Source organism: Benincasa hispida, chromosome 3 (genome assembly GCF_027475165.1).
Source record: "Benincasa hispida cultivar pf3 chromosome 3, pf3_genome.v1.1, whole genome shotgun sequence".
NCBI lineage: Eukaryota > Viridiplantae > Streptophyta > Magnoliopsida > Cucurbitales > Cucurbitaceae > Benincasa > Benincasa hispida.
Window position 1 is genome coordinate 23,280,722 of NC_143480.1, and position 20,865 is coordinate 23,301,586.

The window sequence follows — 20,865 nt, forward strand, 5'->3', positions numbered from 1 at the left end:
AGCCAAAATTTCTTCTTGCTAGGCTAACTTATAAACACCCGAGAGTCAAATTTCAAATATCTAAGGATTTTCCTTCTTCATTTCCTTATCTCTTACCCATTTCCCTACACGTACGCTTTACTTAAATATTAAATCCCTCATTTTACTAATTTCAACAATTAAATAGGGAAAGTAGGGTTCGGGTTTCACAATTACTTCCCCTTCTAAAATTTCATCCTCGAAATTTTCCAAAATTCTTAATCAATCAATCTACAAATTAAGGATGGAAATGATGTTCTATTTCAAATAATTAGAAATTACATACAGTTTCATATTTCTGAAGCCTTCCCTTTATTTGTCGGCTTAGGTTCCTCTTGAGTGAGAGTGTACATCCTTCCCGAATGTCGATTTAGTTCGCCAGTTTCATATTTCTGGAGCCTTTCCTTGGTCGTCCTTTTCCAACCCTCATTTCCAAGTTTCGAGGCAATTTTATCTTTCTTGGTTTTTATAATTCTAGGTGCACTTATTCCTCCCAGGTTTTACATAAACCTTTGAAATCTACAACCCTCAGGTTTTCCTGAACTTACATCTTAGGTTCCCCAGAAACCTGGCTCTGATACCAACTTGTCACACCCCCTCCCAAGCTGACCACTCAAATCCCAAAGGAAGTGTGAGGACTACAAATATTAGGAACTTGTATTGTCTAGGATTTTTTTAAAATTTTTTAAAACATAACTGAGCTATTACAGTTAAGAGTGTTTTATACAATACATTATTGTTTATCAATTATGAAGTTACATTGCTAGCATGTGTCTGAACCCTCATAATACAGCTGCCAAGGCAGGATGATTTCTGCATTCACTCCATCGACTGGTCCTAAGCCAATTCCATCGCCCTCTTTTTGATACCTAGAGGGACTTAGGAAAACATTTAGAAAATATGAGCGAGAGTGCTTAATGAGTGGTAAGTTCAAATTTAAATATTATTTGCTTTCAAAACATTTTTGAGAAAGCAATATCACAACATATACGACCATCGAATATAAATACATTCAGTTTTAAAAAAATGAGACGAAGTTGGCATGATCACATAATCCTCCAATTACGTAGAAAATCACCATAAATCGGTGTGAGGAAACAATTTTTAGTACTCCAAACAACCCGTCGAATGTGCACATGTCAACAATTTCTGCTAGACATACTCGGGCACGTGGATAACCCCAACCAGATATATATTGACAATTCTAGTCCAACGTCCATGATGTATGCTAATAATATCGAGGTACAATTTTCAGTTTCCAGTCAAACCAATAGGAAAAAACATCCAAGCCAAGGTTCACAAAGGAACAATCATTCAAACAAAAGAACAACAATAATAATCCAAGAAAATGTATATTTTCAGATCATGCCAAATTTACCAAACTGGTACAAATATATAATACAACCAACCATTCAAAAATATAAACCACTCACCGTAAATTTGTTTTCCTTTTGAACTCTCGTCCCACAGGCTTTTTTTATAAATCCTTAAAGTTAGTTAATATTAATTTTGTCCAATTTTCAAAATTTTCCTATTAACCTTAATTAGGGTTTACTTTAAATTAACCCGTTAATCAACTTCAAAATTGACTTAGGATCCTAATTTCTTCTTATTGCATATTAACTTATCCTATTAATACCAATTAGACTCTTGTTTGGAGAAATTAATTTGGTCTGCATTAATTGATATGCGTTGATGGCCATGCAATGATCATGCATTGGTCTGAAGAATATGCAATATGCATTAATTGTGTATGCGATGATCATGCATTTCTATCACAAGTTTTCTTGCTCTCTCGTCAAGTATAACGAGATCACAAGTTTCTCGGGATGATCCGAGGTCGAACACGGGGACTTGCAATTAAAAGATGATTGTAAAATATAAAGTAATGTGTTTGAGGCAGAGAATAAAAATAAAAAGAAAGAACCTGATTAACTATGCGCTACTCCTACTTCTAGCTAAACAGACTGAACAATTGAAGTTTGACTATGAGAATCAGTAGAGATGCGACAACTGTTAACACGTAATAAGATGCATGGAGAAGTAGGGTTGGGGAGGAGATTTCACCAAGTCCTTAATTTTGGTCGCAATGGTAATCCCAGCTCATTACACTAACACATCGCATACCTCTCGGTGGTCGGCCACATGCTTTATTTCTCTATAACGCATGGTTGCGTTGAGCTTAAGGTCATTCATATCTGTAGGAACACTTCTTACTTTTCTTAGTGAGTTCCACTACTTACCTTCTCGGGCAATTGGTTATAGCTACTCCGCTCATAGACAAGCATTACGATAGCCTCACACTAAGCAAACAGGATTGACTCACTATACTCGTGCAACGCACACCTCTCGGTGGTTTGTTACATGCGTCATATCTTTATGCCACATGTTTGAGTATGCGATAACACTTGCAATTTGCACTTAACTCATGGCGGTGAAAGTAAAAGATGGAGTAGAAGAAGATGATGTAATGATATTGAAGGCACTAAAGAGATGCACTGATTACAAATGTATTAATGTCTTTAGCCAAAATGTACTACAATACAGAGGTGGAAAGAGAAATGGATGGCTGGATGTAGGAAATCTCTTGCTTCTATCAAATGTGTGTCAAGGCTGCCAGTGGTGCAATGGATAGGTAGCGGAGTAGTCCATCTCGAGATCTATTTTTGGCGAAGCTCCGGTCGTCAATCGAAGGAAGTTGTGGAAGTGAAGAACTCTCAAAGAATTTCTTGCTCATGCTTTCACCCGTGATCACAGAAATCTTGGATGCTTGAATTTCGGCTTCAAGGCTCTATCTATAGAGCTCAAACGCCGACAACTTTGATAACCCCACTTCGAATCATTGTCATTACTGACACGGTAGGTGAGAATGTCATCATGATTTTATCTCTTTGATACTCCCGAGGTATGCGTTCATACTTGCTTCTTCTGCAGGATCAGCGTATCCCACCTACTCTTTGTGATCATACCTTCTATCATGGCTATCACTCTGTAGTTGCGGCATTTCATGCGACCAACTTTCTTCATTGAAATCAACGCATGTGATCAACTTTGTGATGGTTTGGGATCAACGCATGCGCTCGACTCCTGCGAAAACTACAAAATAGACATTTTGATGTAAGATAACGCATGATATAGGGTTAGCGGGGATTTTTAGTGCTGACTAACACAAGTTCATTATTCCACATAAATTTTTAGCAATATCAACGCATATTCTACTCGTTAACCCTCATAATTCTAAGTAAAAGGCTGCAATAGCTTGTATTTCTACAAGCCATCAACTCTTAATTATGATTAGGAGTACCTTAATTAACTTAATTTGAATTTTCCAGCTTTTAATAACAGACAAAATTCAAACCTAATAGGTCAACTCTTTCTTCAACCTACAACCTAAGTTTTTCCAGATTTCGACTAGCTTTTTCGACGAGCCTCCGACAACCAAATTTTCTTAATTCAGTCATACTCACTCTAATGAATCAATAAAATTCCCTTATTCATCATCTAAACTATCTTACCTTAAAGTTTGAACGTCTGATTTGCCCCAAAACGCCTGAAATCGATCAAACTTCCCATAGGTACCTATTTTCCAGTGAGAAAATTTAGAATTTAATTTCTTCAATTCCAACTTAAAATAATCAAATTAAAAGCCACAGAATTCCCAAGGAACCCTAGAAGTATCTTACTTGAAATTTGGAGTATCAAATCACTCTTTAAGTCCACAAATTTACCCAAAAGTTGCACAACATCGTGAATTTTGCTCGACCTCCAACCAACCGTGTTTTTCTCTGTTTTCTTGCTTGTTCCGCCACATTTTCTTCTCCCAATGTCTTTCCTACTAATTACCCAGAGGTTTAGCTTACTTTTCCCTCAAGGAATTGCTCCAATTGAGCCTGTTCCAACTCATTTTCCTTCTTCCCCTTTTATAGGCCGAGAACCTCAACTCTTTCCATTCCACCCTTCAATTTTCAGCTAATAGCTCCTAATTTCGATTAGTCCAACACCTAGCTGATGCATCTCCCACATTTTTTCCCTCAAATCACAAATTAACAACTCAATTCATTGGATTTCTCAAGCTTTATCAAAAACTCAGTTCTACTTTATCCTTTTTGAATTTCCCCCTTTCCCCCTAATTTCGTTCAAATCCCTCAATTTCTCAATTTTTTTTTAAAAAAGTAACCAAGTGCTTCCTCGCTCGCATATGGCCCTTACTCTATGCACGATGGCCTTTACTTGATGCATGATAGCCTTTACTCGATGCACAATGCTTTTACTCGATGCACGATGGCTCTTACTCGATGCACTATGGCCTTTACCTGATGCACGATAGCCTTTACTTGATGTAGGATGGCTTTTACTCGATGCACGATAGCCCTTACTCGATGCACAATAGCCTTCACTCGATGCATGATGGCCTTTACCTGATGCACGATGGCCTTTACTCGATGCATGATGGCCTTTACTTGACGCACGATAGCTTTTACCCGATGCATGATGGCTTTTACCCGATGCACGATAGCATTTACTCGATGCACGATGGCCTTTACTCGATGCACGATAGCTTTTACTCGATGCATGATAGCCTTTACTTGATGCACGATAGCCTTTACTTAATGCACGATGGCCTTTACTCGATACACGATGGCCATTACTCGATGCACGATGGCCTTTACTCGATGTACGATGATCCTTACTTGATGCATGATGGCCTTTACTCAATGTACGATGACCTTTACTCAATGTTGGACTACCCTTTTCACGACCAACACTTAACCAAAATTTCTTCTTGCTAGTCAACTTATAAACACTCGAGAGTCAAATTTCAAATACCTAAGCATTTTCCTTCTTCATTTCCTTATCCTTTACCCATTTCCCTACATTTGCGCTTTACTTAAATATCAAATCCCTCATTTTACTAATTTCAACAATTAAATAGGGAAAATAGGGTTCAGATTTCACACGGGACCAATAGATTGTAACAACATTTGATGTGTATATCAAACATATATGGGTCAATATCTAGTTGTTGGTGTAGAACACTCACTAATTCCTTACACGGAATATCATTTATGAAGTAGCATCATTGATCTGCAATCAGAAAATTGACAATTGGATTAAAATTGCTACTAAAAAAGCGATCGCCCAATGAGTAATACGTGATCACCCAGTAAGTTCTAAGATATCGCCCAGTAAACTATAGAAGATCGTCTAGTACATCATAAGCGATCACCCAGTAAGTTCTAAACAGTCGCTCATATTAATGTAAGCGATCACCCATATAATACTAAACGATCACTTACATTATGGTGAGCGATCTCGTATCTTTATGAAAGTCATCTTGTAAGAAAAAATATTCCGTAAACACTTACATTCTCTCTGTTTCTGGTTCTAACGAACAATCTTGCTCTATACCCAAAGATAAAATGAATTGAACGATCGATGGAAGTGATTAATGATGAGAATGTCAGAGTGAAACTCTTAGAGAACAATGGGAGAATAAGTCGATGAGCTCACTGAAAATGTTCAGAATAATCGAGAGTGGTCTTCCATTACTTATCTTATTTTTTATATCAATAACATTCAATGATGGTGGTATAATATTAGTTGAGAATAAATGGGTACAGTATTGGATTGTATTGAATACAATTGCTAAATAAATCGTTGAAGGAGGAAGAATGTAGAGGTTGCGAGGAGGTTTTAAAAATGGTATTTCACATCATAAAAAGGTGGATAAGTTTCTACAAAGTGGTAAAAGTTTTTGGTTTTTGGGTTATTTTGTGAAATTTTCCGTAAATCTCTTCTCCGTCGTTTGAAGTACAATCGAGTTGGAAGTGTATTTGTAACAGGGGACGAGGCTGACGGAAAACTAGTTTTCGCGTGGAATTTTCTTCATCGACGAATGGCGAACTCCTTGCAGCGAATCTGGAGTCACGGATGTGCTCTCCGTGGTACTGTGGCTCCTCTCTGCAGGTCATTCTCCACTGATTCATTGGTTCAAGTCAAGCCTGGCGAGATCGGTATGGTCTCCGGAATTCCAGAGGAACACCTAACCAGAAGGGTATAGCCCAGACATTCATTTTCTGTATTTTTTTTATCAACGAGTTTCTGATTGCTTGCGTTTAATTGAATTTCGAGGGATCGGGTAATGGGATGTTATTGATGTTTTTTGGGGATTAGGTATTTTTGTACCCGTCTGGTTGGGTATTCTTGATTGTTTATAGCTTGCCTTTTCTGAAATATCTGTAGTGGCTAAACCCATTAGGTGTTACTCTGTTACTACTGCGTCGAAATGTAGTCAGTTCTGATAAGGAGATGGAAATTTCCGGCTGTTGATGACCGAAAACTGATTAGAATAAGGTTAAAGTATGTAGAGGAGCCCGAGGTTCAATCCCAAAGAACACCTACACCTTTTCTTTGTCTCCTTATGCGCTACTTGTATATTGCTATCGATTGCAGTCTCAAGATCCTAATCAGTTGCCGAGCAGAAATCCGTTTCTTTAAGTTGATTTAACAAAGGCTTGATCAATAACTATCTCACAGTTTCTGTAAGTTATTAGGACCAATTGTTGAATGATCCATTGTTTAGGTATGTAAGGCAAATGTTGAGATTTTTTTTTTTTTTAAAAAAAAAAAACAAATAAAATTCTGGACTTCGTTTTTTTGGGATTGAACTCTACATGTATTGAGGTTTAATATTGTAAGCTAATATGAAAATCGTTAGTGCGGATTTTCCTGTCATATTAATCATTTTCTATACTGACCATCACGATTCATTTGTCTTCCTTTTATGAAATTATGTCAGGTTATAATTTACTCTCCTGCTAGAACTGCATCCCAACAAGGATCAGGCAAGGTTGGCAAGTGGAAAATCAATTTTATGTCAACACAAAAGTATGGATCCTTCTTTGGTTTTTTTTTCTTTCTTTGTTTCCGAGTTTGATTTTAAAGACAAAAAAAATCTGAAATTGTTGCTTCGTTAGTTAACAGAAATTTCAACTCAATTCCTAGGTTTTAGATTGTAATATTGTGCACAACATGTTATACTGGGCAAACTTCAAGTGCCTAAAAGTTATTGGTCCTTGTTCTCTTACTCTCAACAGTTATAGATTTTTTTTTCCCTTTTAATTTTTCTCTCTTTAGAATCTTTTTCTCTGATCAGGCACCGTTTGTGGTGAATTGATTCTGTTTTGTATTGCCTGTGTGTAATATTTCATTTATTTTCATAAACGCTTGGTTTCTCATTTAGAGAAGGAAAATATCAAACAGAAGGGTAAAGGGTTTTCTAATGCTTCTCTGTCATGTATGTAGGTGGGAAAATCCATTGATGGGGTGGACTTCTACTGGGGACCCCTATGCCAATGTAGGGGATTCTGCACTGTCTTTTGATAGTGAAGAAGCTGCAAAGGCATTTGCTGAGAAACATGGATGGGAATATGTGGTAATGCTTGGTTTAACCATTTGGAAAGAATTTTCTTCATGTAATACCTATATGTAGTTGCCAAAAAGAGTTTAACTCATCTGGCATTTGTATGTATTGAGGACCAAGAGGTCTATGGTTCAAATCAACTCGGGTAAAGAAAGATTAATCTTTTTGAAAAAAATACCTATATGTAGTTTGAGTTGTCAATCTTTGGTTAGTTATTAACCATGTTATTTTTCCACTGTCAGTTTCCTTCAAATAAGTATTAAATATAGTTGGTAGTGTTGATTAATTGCGCAAATATTTTTGACAATGATCTTCACTTTTGTGCAAGTTGAAAGTGAAATAATGCATTCTGATTCTGAATAAATAATTCAAAAGAGTCAAAAGGACAGCCTAAGGGTAGGGGTTGAGGAAACCGTCTCCCACAGATTTATGAAATTGACCGTGGATATGGCTGTTTAATATGTTTATTTAGAATAACAATATGATTCATGATTTCTGCATTTGGGCTATAACTTGGCACTTGAATCCGAATGTAAGATCTTTTTTTGAAGACAGTGGAAATTAATTCGGTTATTTAATGTCCCAGTATTAGTTTGAAGCTAAACTTCATAAATTTCAAGAGGCGAAATTTGAGGGGGAGAAGTCAGTTTATATTTCAATTTGGTCCATATGATAAAGAAAGTTCATGAGACATTGATACCATCCCCAAAATTTGGGTTAATTTCTTATCCTTCTGTTGATTGTGTTTCTTGAATTTTTTTCCCTCTTTTTTGTAGGTTCAGAAGCGCCACACACCACTTTTGAAGGTTTGAGATTCTTTCCCATTATTTCAATTTCACTGAGTTTGTATTTTGTCTATGGTACTGTGAATGTATTTTCTTTTTTGGAAGAGGGGGGTTGCTTGCCCTCCATAGTGCCACGCTGAAGCATATACAAACTTCAACTATTTTCAAAGAATGATCCCTTATGTTAAAATTTATTCCTCTGTTTAATGCAACTTCTTTCATCTGTCATTAAAGTTCTGCTGGCATTTATGTGGGAATTATAAATCCTTTAGGAATCTAGAGTCTTCTTGTGTTTAGTTTAGGAGAGCTCAGTTCCAGTTTCCTTTTGGTGCCAATAGTTGCTTCGGTAGTGTATGCTAATCCTTTCCCGAGTGACTTAAGTTTGGGTTGCTACTGTTAGAGTACTTTAGATGTCTTAACTAACAGCTCAGAGTTCCTTTTAAAATAGATGGAGGAGGAGGATGAAGACTGACAAATTGGCTTGAAAGTCAATCATGTTAGCATCCACCGATGAAGGAATTTTGATGCTGCTTGTTTTCTTTATGTCATCTAACTAATGCGAGCATCCAAAATAAAGAAACAGAAAAAATTTTTAACTCCCTGTTTTGACTGCAGGTGAAGGCATATGCGGATAATTTCAAATGGAAGGGCCCTCCTGAAGCCAAGGAGGCCTAAACCTTGTTCGACACTCTTTTTTCTCATCTAATTGGAGGCGGAACAGACTGGGGGGTTTATGTAGTCCATTTTGTTGCTTATTTTTGAGGAAGTTGGTTATAATAAGTGAGAACCGTGGTTTATACTCGCTTGACCTTCTAACTTTTGTTCTCTCTTTACGTTACCGTTACAGAACATTGAATGAAGTTCGTATGCATTTGAATCACCCATCTCGAGTAACGAACGAGCATAGGAGTTGATAAGTTGATTGTTTTGTGCAATGAAAGGAGAATCTTTAGTAATGGTGTATAGCATAATTCCATGAATGTTATTTTAATCAGTGCTGATTAACTTTGAGCCATATCACAAACATAGTCCACATTCGACAAAGTTAATGGATCATGTGCAAAATATTATCGGGAGCACGCTGTAACTCGGGAGTACTGGCTATTTTCTGCTTCAGATGATAGTTGCAGCCTCCCACCTGTGTAATGAAGGTTTAACTTTACTGGAGTTTACTGGTTGTTCGTCTGTTGGTCGGCATCTATTTTGAGAAAAAGAAATTTATAGTTTGAGGAAAGTCATAAAGGAGAGTAGGTGGAGATCACGGTGGTTTTCTCTCTGCGACTCCCTCTAGTGAAAGGAAAAGAGAGAAGGGGTAGGAAGGAAAGAGAAATAGGGAGAGATTAAGTAGGAAAATAAAAGAGGAAGTAGAAGATGATAAAGAGAAGAGAATCGGTTAGGAGGTGATAGAAGAATAGAAAATTTAGAAATATAGTAAACAAACTATATATGTATAGGTATTACCTATATGGTATAAAGCTGTTGAAATTAAAACAAGCAGCCGATATTTGTAAAGAAATATCATTAGAAATCAATCAACCATTAGTTTGAGCTGATGACTGAACTCAGCCAAAACCAATAGCTTGGCATAATAACTCATATAAATTGATACACTATAATTATTAGTCCATGATTTAAAGTTATAGGTTTGATATTTGCCCAGAAAGACCTTTTAACCTCCTCACGATTTATGCACTTCATTTGCCAAATCAAAGCATAATTACAACCTGTGGCATTAGATTGTTTTTAATATTATGTAGAGAATAAAAAATTCATCGGGGAACCCTTTTGACTTTGTCGCTATTTCTATACTCCTTTTAGTTTTTTCTAAAGGCACTATTTATGTACTTCATTTGCCAAACAAAGTATAAATACAACCTTGGTGTCACAAATACATTGCATTGGATTGATATGATGTAGACAATCAAAATTTTATAAGGAGACCTATAATCAACTTCTTTTCAGCAAGAATATGTACGTCTTGGTGAACTACGTATGATCATCCAGTATGACGAGGTGACGACTGACATGGATACAGGATAAAACAAGGACCATGAGTATCAGGTAGCCAAGAGGAAATTTTGCTTTCTTATGGTCAAAACATATGTTATTCCTGACCAACATATGGAATGGAATGCTTCTTCAATGCTCCATTAAACCTCAAGCAAAGGCCCTATCGACACTACCAATCCTGTTCCTATCTGGCAACAGCTTCTTCATGTAGTACTTTGATTTTCGGGATAGATTTATCTTACTTCTCCTCTTTTCAGGTATTGATTCAAATGAACATTCTGAGAAACCACGCCTCACAAACCTGTTAAACAACTGGGAAATCATTTCCTTCCATTTAGATAATCAACTAAATTACTAATGAAAGCTATAACTGAACAAGTTGACATTTTCCTATCTTATCACATTGCAATTCGAGAAGGATATAAAATTTAGCTCTCAAAAGCTAATGAGAACCATCTTCGAATTCAGACTAATATCAATAAAAAGATGAGTGATCTGAATATGAAAATGACATTGCTAACTAAAGTTATGCTAGAGCTTATATGTGTAAGTGGATGAGTATTGCTGCTTTGGTAAAGCATCCAGCAACTTATTTCAAATCAATCTAAAAATAGATGAACTGTTGCAGGAAGAGATGCAATAAAATTAGGTAAGATTGCAAACAAACCAGTCTGCCGTTCGTGTTGTCAGCAGAAAGAGCCTATCCAGTCCTAGGGAGGCGGCCTTCTTTTCCATGTAATCTGCAGTTCAGTAAGCAAAATTACGTATCAGTTGATGGAAACAGCAAGCACCCAGGTCACCTGAATTGGCTAGTAAAAATCTGTTAGGCCCGCTTTTTATTAATGTTTATTCAAGAAAGAAAAAAGTGAAACCACCTAGTCCTAAGTGAGGAGGGTATCTTTGTATTGGAGATTGTAGAGCTATTTAGGATAGAATACAACCCTCTCAAACAGGCTGAGTTTATATGGTAATATCTTTCACCTTGTTCTCTACTGTTCATAAATAATATTTCCCAAGATACCTATCAAAATCTCAAGGTTTTAAACCATGTACTCTTCGGGACAATTTAGAAAACATGTACATTAACTATTCTATCTCACTCAGAGTTCAAGCATGAGTATAATTTGGCTTTAGTCTATAGTTATGTACTTCACTTGCCACATTACTGAACTCAGCACTTAAAACATGAAAAGCAAACACTCGTTTTGAATGGTTCAAATGGTAATCTCAGTGGCTATTTATATCAGAAAACAAATTTCCAGTGGAGCATTCTGCTCCACAATAATCAGCAATGAACTTATATTAACTTCATTTCAACTACCGAAAAAGAACAGAACAAAAGCTATACAAAATAAACTCTTCCAATTTTTTTTATAAAAAGAATTGCCGCAGGAAACTGATTGTGGCACAACGGCTTGGAGACCCTACATAAGATGCCATCCTAAGAGCTAACCAATATATCGGCTGTTTGGTTGTTTTGAAGCGTAAAAAATGTTTTTTAAAATACTTAGAAAGTCAATCCAAATACAAACCATCTTTACTATAATAGGCACTTGATGTCACCATATACAGGCATTGTAAACCATGGCCTAAATTAGTTGAACGGGATTCACTCCTTCCATATAGTATGTGATAAAACGACAATTAATTATCATACCAAGCAATTTGTCGCCTTGCCCTTGCCCTCGGCACTCTGCAGAAACTGCGATAGCAGCAATCTCTCCACATTTCTCTTCAAAGAAAGGGAAGAGAGCAGCACATGCAATGATTTGACCTTCTCTCTCAACAACAACAAACGAGTCCAGTGATTCAAGTAGCTGCAATAACAAAACAGGATAGTCAAATATTCCAATGAATCAATCTCAAAACTCCACTTAAGCTCCATAGGGAAATAAAATATCAATAACCACAAACTTGGAATAACTTATGGGGCAGTGGTTCATGCAAAAAACTGAAAAGCATGGAAGTTCAAATACGAACCTCTTCATCAGTTCTACGAACCAAGGTACCAGCCATTTCTAAAGGTTGTATAATTTGTCTAATTCCACGAAGATCAGACACTCTGGCCATTCGTGTTCCCTCATAAAGATCACTAGAAACAAAAAGTTTGTCGTGCGTATCAGTTAATAGATAAAAAATAATCCATTGACTACTTTTAAAGCCTCATTTGATAACTATTTAGTTTTTGAAAATCAAGCATATAAACACTACTTCTACCTCTGAATTTCATTGTTATGTAATCTATTTTTTATAAATGTTTTTAAGAAACCAAGCAAAAATTTGAGAACTAAAAAAAATAATTTTTAAAAACTTATTTTTGTGTTTTAGAATTTGGTTAAGAATTCACATGTTTCTTAAGGAAAGATGAAAACCATTATGGAGAAATGGTGGGGAAAAAAAGGCACACAGTTTTCAAAAACAAAAAGCCAAAAGGTTATCACTCTAATTACAAACGAATTCTTTCATAAACATAATTCCCAGAGCATTACTATTGATCCTTCTCAGAAATGATTTTAACAGTCTAGTCACCAACAATACATTCATCAACAATATTTAGATGAATATAGTGAAACTGAAATACCAACAGAAACTAAAATTGCTTCCAACACACAATTAGAATGTGCGCTAGTAGACCTCAAAAAATCTAACAATACAAAATTTGGAACAAGAACGGAAATTTTCACTGAGGGGGAAAAAACCCAAATGATACTCGGCCCTTAATTACATGAAACTTATTGTCAAGTATATCCATTGTTTGAGTTGAAATTTGATAGTATATCGTTGAGTTGAAGATATAACAAAAGAGACTTGCCTGGCTACCATGGTGCCCATTCCATCTCTCTTAAACAATTCCAGCAATAAAACTCCTCCAATAGTGCCATCTAGCAAATGTACTCTTTGAACACCACCCTAAAAGTATGGCCACAAACTCGATAAAGCCCAATTCAGAACAATCATCAACATGAACTGAAAATAATTCATTCCACAACGATGTGGATAATTCAGGTAATTTTCCAAGCATTGAATATGTATTCAGCCACATGCCAAGGAACAAAGGTCGAGAATGGACAAAGGGAACATGAACCAATATCAAATATAAAAGGCTCACATAATAACCAAGGAATTTTTGTAGAGATGGGCAAATTTCTGCATTCTAATTTTTTGTATATGTGATCTTTCAATTCTACTTTACATATAAAGAGCAAGACTACAATGCAACCCTCTCGTCTATTACTTTCTTATCCCTAAGTTGGTGTAAATTGATCTCCTCTATTTGTAACTATAGTTTATCAAATCTTATGACTAATTGGAGAAGTTTTTTTTTTTGTAATCAATTGGATAGATCCCCTTTCATAATTTCATCTCTTCAATGGAATTTTTGTTTCCTATAAAATAAAATAAAAAATCATTCAATTCTAGAAATTTAGGGGGGTAACTAGAGGATACCTACAAAATCTTAAATACTATGTATATAATTTTTGAATTACAATAAACTATTTGGAGGGCAATTGCCCCCTACTTCCTTCTTTCCTTTTCGCTCCTCCGCTAATGATAACTTAAAGCATAGAATATCAATTTGAAATAGTTAAAGACTTAAATATGATAAATACTGAGCAAAAGGTTTAGGAACATGTTCAGACTTGGTAAATGGTAGTATATGAAGGATTTACCCGGCAAACAAAAGCTGCAGCAGCCAATTCTGAGAGGTAACCGTTCATATGGCTATTCCGCTCACCTCCAATTGCAAAACCCTGTTCAGAGGACCAAAGCCCTGCTCCATTCCCAAAACCAACTCCATTTTGGAATACTGGCATATGATGAGGTCCAAAACCTACCCCATTCTGGAATGGAGTATGATCTTCCAAAGAAGCTGTTCCATTCTGCAGATGGATACTCCCATTCGAATCATTATAACGAGTGAAATCTTCCTTACCAACAACTTTCACATAATTTGCAGCTATCTCACATTGCTTAGCCCTCTCACGAATTAACATGTCTGCTTCTTGAAGAGTTAGAAAACTGATATGGCGTCCAGCTTCATCTAGAATAGGACCATCAATAATGCATATAAGCTTATCAGCTCCAATAGCCAAGGCACATGCTGTTGCAACCTCATATGTACTGAAACCCACAAAACAAAAAATCATCAGTAATGGCATTACCTCTTAACTAAATATCCACCCTTTTAATTTAAGCACTACATTTATAGGAATAAAAAGCATTACGACTATCCACTTTCTCTTTCTGTAAATTACTTCACGGATATACAAGGGAAACAATTACAGAAGCTGAGAAATAATGAAATGCGCATGACAGAGAGACTGACTGATCAATAGCCCATAAAAAGAGTCATAATTATCAAAGAAGAAACTATAAACAAGCTTTAACAACAGATAACTACAAGCTTCATTGCATACTTGCAATTCAGAACTTCGCCAGAACTAGAATAACCAAGGTTGCTCAATATAACTATACAACCACCATCAAGCCTCTCACGCATGCGAGCTACGTCTACTTTCTTAACTTCACCCGTTGCCCCATAATCAACACCATCAACAACTCCCCTTCTCTGCAAAAGGAGAGTAACGACTCATTCTACAAATTTACAACTAAATAATATCCCAAATCACCACAGAAATATCAGATACCGTTTCATTCCAAAAACCACATTAACAAACTAAAAAGATTTCTACCTTAGCAGCAAGAAAGTTGCCACTAACAACGCTTACACCAACTTCATGCCAACGTCTACTGTCACCATGTCTACGAATGTTGCAGATAGAAGGTCCTGGGGAAAGCTTTGCCTCAATCATCACCCTGATACCTCCAGCCGCTTCCATTGCAGCTGCTAGAGATTGGCTATCAGTAACCCTGTATTGACCAACAAAATTCGGCTTGCTTCCTGTAACGAGTACAATTTTTTTTTTTTTTTTTTTAAAAAAAAAACATATTAAGGTCAACATTGAGAAAGAAAGAGAACTGAAAAAAGAACAAATTCTTGTTTTAGTAAACTAAAAGAATAATAATAAAGTGACCCAAGTCCTTGATTTCAACGATATTGCATATGATATACAAAAGACATCAAGTTACAAACCTCTCTCTACCAAAAGTTTGTCAATTAAAACGTGGGTCCCAGGAACAAGAATGAATCTAATTCCAAGGTGATGAAGAAAAGCAATGTCCTGCACATACAAATAGCTTCAACGGGATAATTGACGCCAAAACCAAAACTCAAGCATTACATCATAGAACAAGAAGAATTTTATCAATATAAACACGAGAATAGACACATTACAGAGATGATGATAAGACCTGCCTTTAGAATAAGATCTAAGTAAGAGCTAGATACAATTTCCCCAGAAATCATCACAACGAAAGTGCCTCCTCTATGTGCCCATAAGTAAGGCCAAGCCTCCCTAAACCACCGCACAAACTGCTTATCCTCCACGGAATTGTAATCCTCATCCTCTTCCTCCACCTCCCCATTTCCGTAGTTCAATAGATTGAACCTTCTCGAGTTTTCCCCAACTTTCTTCAGTCCCTTGTCCCATAATTCTACCTTACTGAATTTAAACATTGCCTTCCCATTTCTGAAACTACGTCTATAAGGGACATTTTTAGAAGGAAAACCTCGGGGAGTTTGTAAATACAGCTGAGAGCTTGAAAGGGAGGCAGCCATGGCAGACGAACCGAGACGAGAGGGTGACAAAATAGAATTTTGGAGTTTACAACTTATAAAAGTCATGGCCAAGCCGCCGACCACCGAGAAAAGGGTCGTAGAATTTTGGACCTTTTGGGCCACGAAACTCCAAATGGGCTGAGCCCAATTCTTTTGGGATAGTGGCTATCGCTATCAGATTTGTTTGGAGCCATGGAAAGATGAGAAGCACGGCGAGAAGAGAACGACGTGCAATAAGAAAAAGAAGACGCGACTAAACGAAACTGTGGTGGTGAAACTGAAAGCTTAGTTCTACACTTGGCCTTTGTCATTCGCTGTTTTTTCTAACATTATCATAAACCCCCTCAAAGCAACGAAGAGCCGATGAGATACGCAAGAATCAATATAGATCGAGCGACAAAACAAAAGCCTGTCTCAATCTCACCTTCAACTTGTAAAAGCACTTCTGATTTGGCCCTTCAAAGCGCTTCCACCTCAAAGTACTTCCAATTTCCGATTTTTTTTTCTTTAAAGATAAAAACTTGGGAGAGTGGGTTTGGTCCCAAATAGGAGTGTTAAAAAAATCAAATGATCCGAAAAAACTGATCAACTGATGTGTAGTTTGGGTTTGGTTATCAACATTTGGGTTAGATTGAGTTCAAATAAATGAAAATTTTATGGATTGGATGGGTTGTTTACCTAATATAACTTAAACCAATTCTAATCAACCCAAATTTATTATTAACAATAAAAAAAAAAAAAAATTTTATTACTTATAACATAATTATTTGAAAATTTTCACTATATATATGATAACAATTATATTAGATTTTTACATATTTACGTTTGACAATATTTCATAATTAGATTGGGTTGATTCATTTTTTATCATTTAAATTGAAAAAATTAACCCAAATAATTGAGTTGGGTCTAAAAATTTTTTTAACTCAATCCAACCATGAGCACCCTAGTCCAAATCTCCAAAGATTGGACTTTTAAAATAAATAATGTGTGACGTAAAGATATTTGAGTTTAAAATAAATTAACATTGACGAAGACATTAATTTGAAGTTTTTTTTATTTCTTTTTCTTTTTCTTTTTCGTGATGATCTAAACAAAGGGCCCCACTTGATCATTTCTCACTATGTCTCTTGGCTTTGGTTAAGTTCCCACTTAACTATAACTAAAATTAGTGTATAATAATCCGCCATTGATAGAAGTAAGTAAAAGAAGCAATTTTTTTCCAGGAAAAAAGAGAGAGAGACCTTAAGCAAGGCATGGAGGCGAGGACTGGCCACAATTTCTGCTGATATAACGACGACAAAAGTACGGCCGATATGGGAGAAAATATAGGGATAAGCATCTCGGAATTCTTCAATAAATCTCCTGTCTTCTTCAGAAACTTTATTATGATAAGCATCATTTTTTGTCTCAATTTCCGGCCCCAGATCGGTTGTTTTAGCCTCCTCCCGTTTGCAGACCCTCCCTGCCGCCAATCCCAAATTCAATTTTCTTCTCCCACTCTCATGGTTCATCGGACCCTCAATCGTCCGCCGCCGCCGGAAATTCTCTCTGCACCCACGCCTCACACCCACCGACTTAAAATCAGACCATGACTCCCGGTGATAACTCTTCGGAAAAACCCACGTCCTCGATGTCGGAGTAGCCATCACCGCCGCCGCCCAGATCAGAAAACACTTTTTCTTTTCAATAGTGTATTGGGAAACTGAAACAGAGAGAACAGAGCAAAGGATGAAGAATGGCGAAACGCGGCGAAACGGTGGGGAGAAGAGAAATCAAGTTTGAAGAGTAAAAAATATTTAGGAATTGTGCAGTGGCGATAAAATAGAAGAATAGGGGAAGCGGTTGGTGAGGTTCGATTTTGAGCTTATTCGTTAATATTTATATAATAATTGAGCAATGGCAATTGGGAAGTTGATGACCTCTGCATTCATGGACGTAAATTAGAATTTTTTATAAAGAAGAAAAAAAACAGTCTGAATCCATGTCAATTATTTAAGAGAAAGACAAAAGAAATGAGTCATTGGTATTATTCGAATTTTCTTTTTCTTTATGCTTATTCCTGTCTCGATTTTTAAATTGAACTTTTCGTAATTAGAAATTAAGAAGAAATTAGGATGGGGCGGGGTACCCATTGCACGTGACTTGCAGCCGGGAATATTCATTTGTGGATGGGGAATTTCATTTGAGTTGAGCTCAGCAGATGGGAGCGAATTTGGAAAGGGCACGTGGAGGAATGTCGTGGGCAATTTAGTAAATTCAATATAAATCTTTTTTTTTAACCCATGACATTTTAGGATTTTTTTTTTAGAAAAAAAAAGGTGTGTTATTTCATAAGAAGCAGAGATAGTCGGTTTAATCACATTAAACTAATTATTTTACGAAGATTCAAACTAATGTTCAGTAAAGAATATAATCAATAGAATGATTTTTATTTGGTTCGCTTATTATCGTTTAGTTTTTGCTAATTTTAAATTAAAATTGATTTTTTTTTCTAGAAATTGAAATTTGATTTTTCTTTTATTTTTTTGGCACGTTTAAAATAAAAATATATATAAACACCATAAAAATATGGTCTTTTTTCTAAACAACAAATACATATGTATCATAATAATTAAAATATTAAAACATACTTAATGTTAGAATATATTTTTAAGGATATATATATATATACTTTGATCAATTCGATTTTGGTTGATTTTTCAAATAAAAAATCCATTCAAATTAATATTTTTTTACAAATCAAAATATTCAAAGGATCGATTTAGATTGATAGGAGTGAAATTGATAAAGTGCGGACTATAGAGAACATTGACGAATCGGACGCAAGAAAAAGAAGCACAGATTTTCATAAATTATTATTATTTTGTATTATTCTCACAATTACTGAGATGGGAATGGAGATTTTATTATAGAGGAATTTGCATGATTTGATGTTAAAAAATAATCAAATTACACAATCTGTTGGGATAAATTCCGGAGGAACAGTCTAAGCCTTTTTCCTTTTTTGGAGAACAAACAATTTTAAACTTCCGGACAGTCTATTGTGTGTCATCAATAATGGATATTGCATGAATGCCAAGTGTTCAGTTCAAAAGATGCTAAAGAAAAATCGCATTATTCGTGAAATACGAGGAAAGCCCAATGGGCCACTAAAGACACACGCAAGAAAGCAAGATTGAAGCCCAGCTGTCATTATATTGTAGATCGGGCTTGTAACATCATCAGTTCGTGGTACTATGCATTCAGCATAGGCCCAAATTATGTCAAAAGCCTTAGGAAAATGAAATATAATCTTTTATTTTACCTACAAAAATGGAGATTCGATCCTTGCATCTCAAGAGAGGTAGTCAGAATATTTAGCCAAACATGCATGGACTTACAGTGATCAAACTTCTTGTTTTTAATTTTTTTTTAAGAATGGAGATGATAGTTTCATGATCTCTATGTGTGGATGATGTATATCTTAATTGGTCAAGTTAAGTTGTTGGTTATTAATTTAGATCATTAACACCATCGTATTTGAGTTTTCTTTTATTTATGATATTATATTTGTTATTGTTAAAATTTAAACTACGAAAAACGCATCTGACCTTCATGTAAAAACAACTGTAAATTTGTAATTTGGGGAAGAAGGTGACATGCAAGATTAAAAAATCTACATATCAGTGTGGTGCTTGCCATTACCACACAATGCTAGGTTAGAAAGTATATTTGTGTAGCAACTAGAAAATTGGAGTATTAGAATGATTTATTTTCCCTGGAGTTTTGCCATGTATTTATAATGCATGTTGTTTTCATCCTCTTCTAATTTCTGAGTTTTTTTTTATTTTTTATCTTATCCTCCTTTTTGGTCTGGATTTTCCATGTGGCATCCCTTCTTTGGCGGGTTCTTTTGGTTAGCTTCGGCTCATGTAGGTCAAGCATCATGGCATGAGCTAAGCCCATGTCACTTTCCTTTTTTGGGGCTTACCTTGCTTTGAGCTCTACCCGTTTGGTATTTTTCTAAGGTCGGCTTTGACCTCTCTCGATCATATATTAGCTCTAAGATGATCCTTTCGGGTGAGGCATGTGCAAGGCATGTCCCATTAGTATTTTGTGATGCTCAACTTCAACCTTTACCAAAGCCAGCCAAACCAGCCCGCTTTTCCAACCTCATTTTGATCCTAAGTTGTCACTTCTTATTCGAATCTTGCTATCTTTTTTACTATGTTGTTTCTACTTTTGTTTGATGTCGATTGTGTCCTTTGGTCCAAAATCATCCCTACAATATTGTAAAAATGCATGCACATCATATAATAGAATTGTTTGTTCACTTTCTCTCCCTTATTCTCTAAGACTGAAAAAAAATATATGTTTTTATCACGAAATTTCAAGACATAAATGCTATAATTAGTTGAACAACACAAAATTTTCAAGTTTATTGCAATCAAATAGTCATTCTCTTCATGCGTGGTTGTGCAAGCTTTCGTCCGTTGTACTTCAATTGAATTTATTTTTTTAATTTTATTTTATGTCAATTGCGGTCATTTTTAGCGAAATAATTAAATAATTGAACACCTTTATTTAATTTTTATGGATTTTTATTAGATAAAATGAGTTTCATTTCGTTGTAGGTGATTTTGGACTAGTTAGTATCAAGGAAGGATAAAATCGACAAAACTAAAAAGATAACAAGATTCGAGACAAAACCTAGGACCAAAATGGACTTAAAGAAGGGAGTTGGTTTGGGCCTTGTCCCAACCCAACATACTCAAGTATCTAATGAGGCATGTCTCACCCATTCCCCGACCCCATGGGATCACCTTAGGCCCAATATAGGGCTATGGGAAGGTGCGTGGCCAAGCCAACCCCAACAAAATGCCAAACAAGGCAAGCTCCAGCCCAATGAATTAAAAAAAATAACCCCAATGCAACTTCGAAATCTTATTGGAGGACCTAGGTTACCT

The 20,865-nt window shown here is 35.9% G+C and overlaps 2 protein-coding genes across 3 annotated transcripts; one reads left to right on the plus strand and one right to left on the minus strand.

Annotated features, from left to right (window-relative positions):
• The first annotated feature begins 5,657 nt into the window (after window positions 1-5,657).
• Window positions 5,658-9,106, plus strand: FRO1 (NADH-ubiquinone oxidoreductase-like protein). Its single transcript, XM_039025534.2, has 5 exons — window positions 5,658-6,073; window positions 6,818-6,906; window positions 7,324-7,453; window positions 8,218-8,247; window positions 8,842-9,106. The coding sequence occupies exons 1-5, from the start codon at window positions 5,915-5,917 to the stop codon at window positions 8,899-8,901; spliced, it is 468 nt and encodes a 155-aa protein (XP_038881462.1). The 5' UTR covers window positions 5,658-5,914; the 3' UTR covers window positions 8,902-9,106.
• Window positions 9,107-9,842: 736 nt separating this feature from the next.
• Window positions 9,843-17,873, minus strand: LOC120072981 (putative amino-acid acetyltransferase NAGS2, chloroplastic). 2 transcript variants are annotated; one of them, XM_039025533.2, is made up of 10 exons: window positions 17,161-17,873; window positions 15,332-15,419; window positions 14,931-15,139; window positions 14,655-14,806; window positions 13,908-14,358; window positions 13,049-13,146; window positions 12,217-12,328; window positions 11,894-12,053; window positions 10,904-10,976; window positions 9,843-10,537 (listed from the first exon to the last, which is right to left on the minus strand). In XM_039025533.2, the coding sequence occupies exons 1-10, from the start codon at window positions 17,563-17,565 to the stop codon at window positions 10,384-10,386; spliced, it is 1,902 nt and encodes a 633-aa protein (XP_038881461.1). In that variant the 5' UTR covers window positions 17,566-17,873; the 3' UTR covers window positions 9,843-10,383. The 2 variants fall into 2 exon arrangements, with proteins under 2 accessions (XP_038881461.1, XP_038881460.1); XM_039025532.2 differs by lacking the exon at window positions 17,161-17,873 and adding an exon at window positions 15,554-16,108.
• Window positions 17,874-20,865: the final 2,992 nt, after the last annotated feature.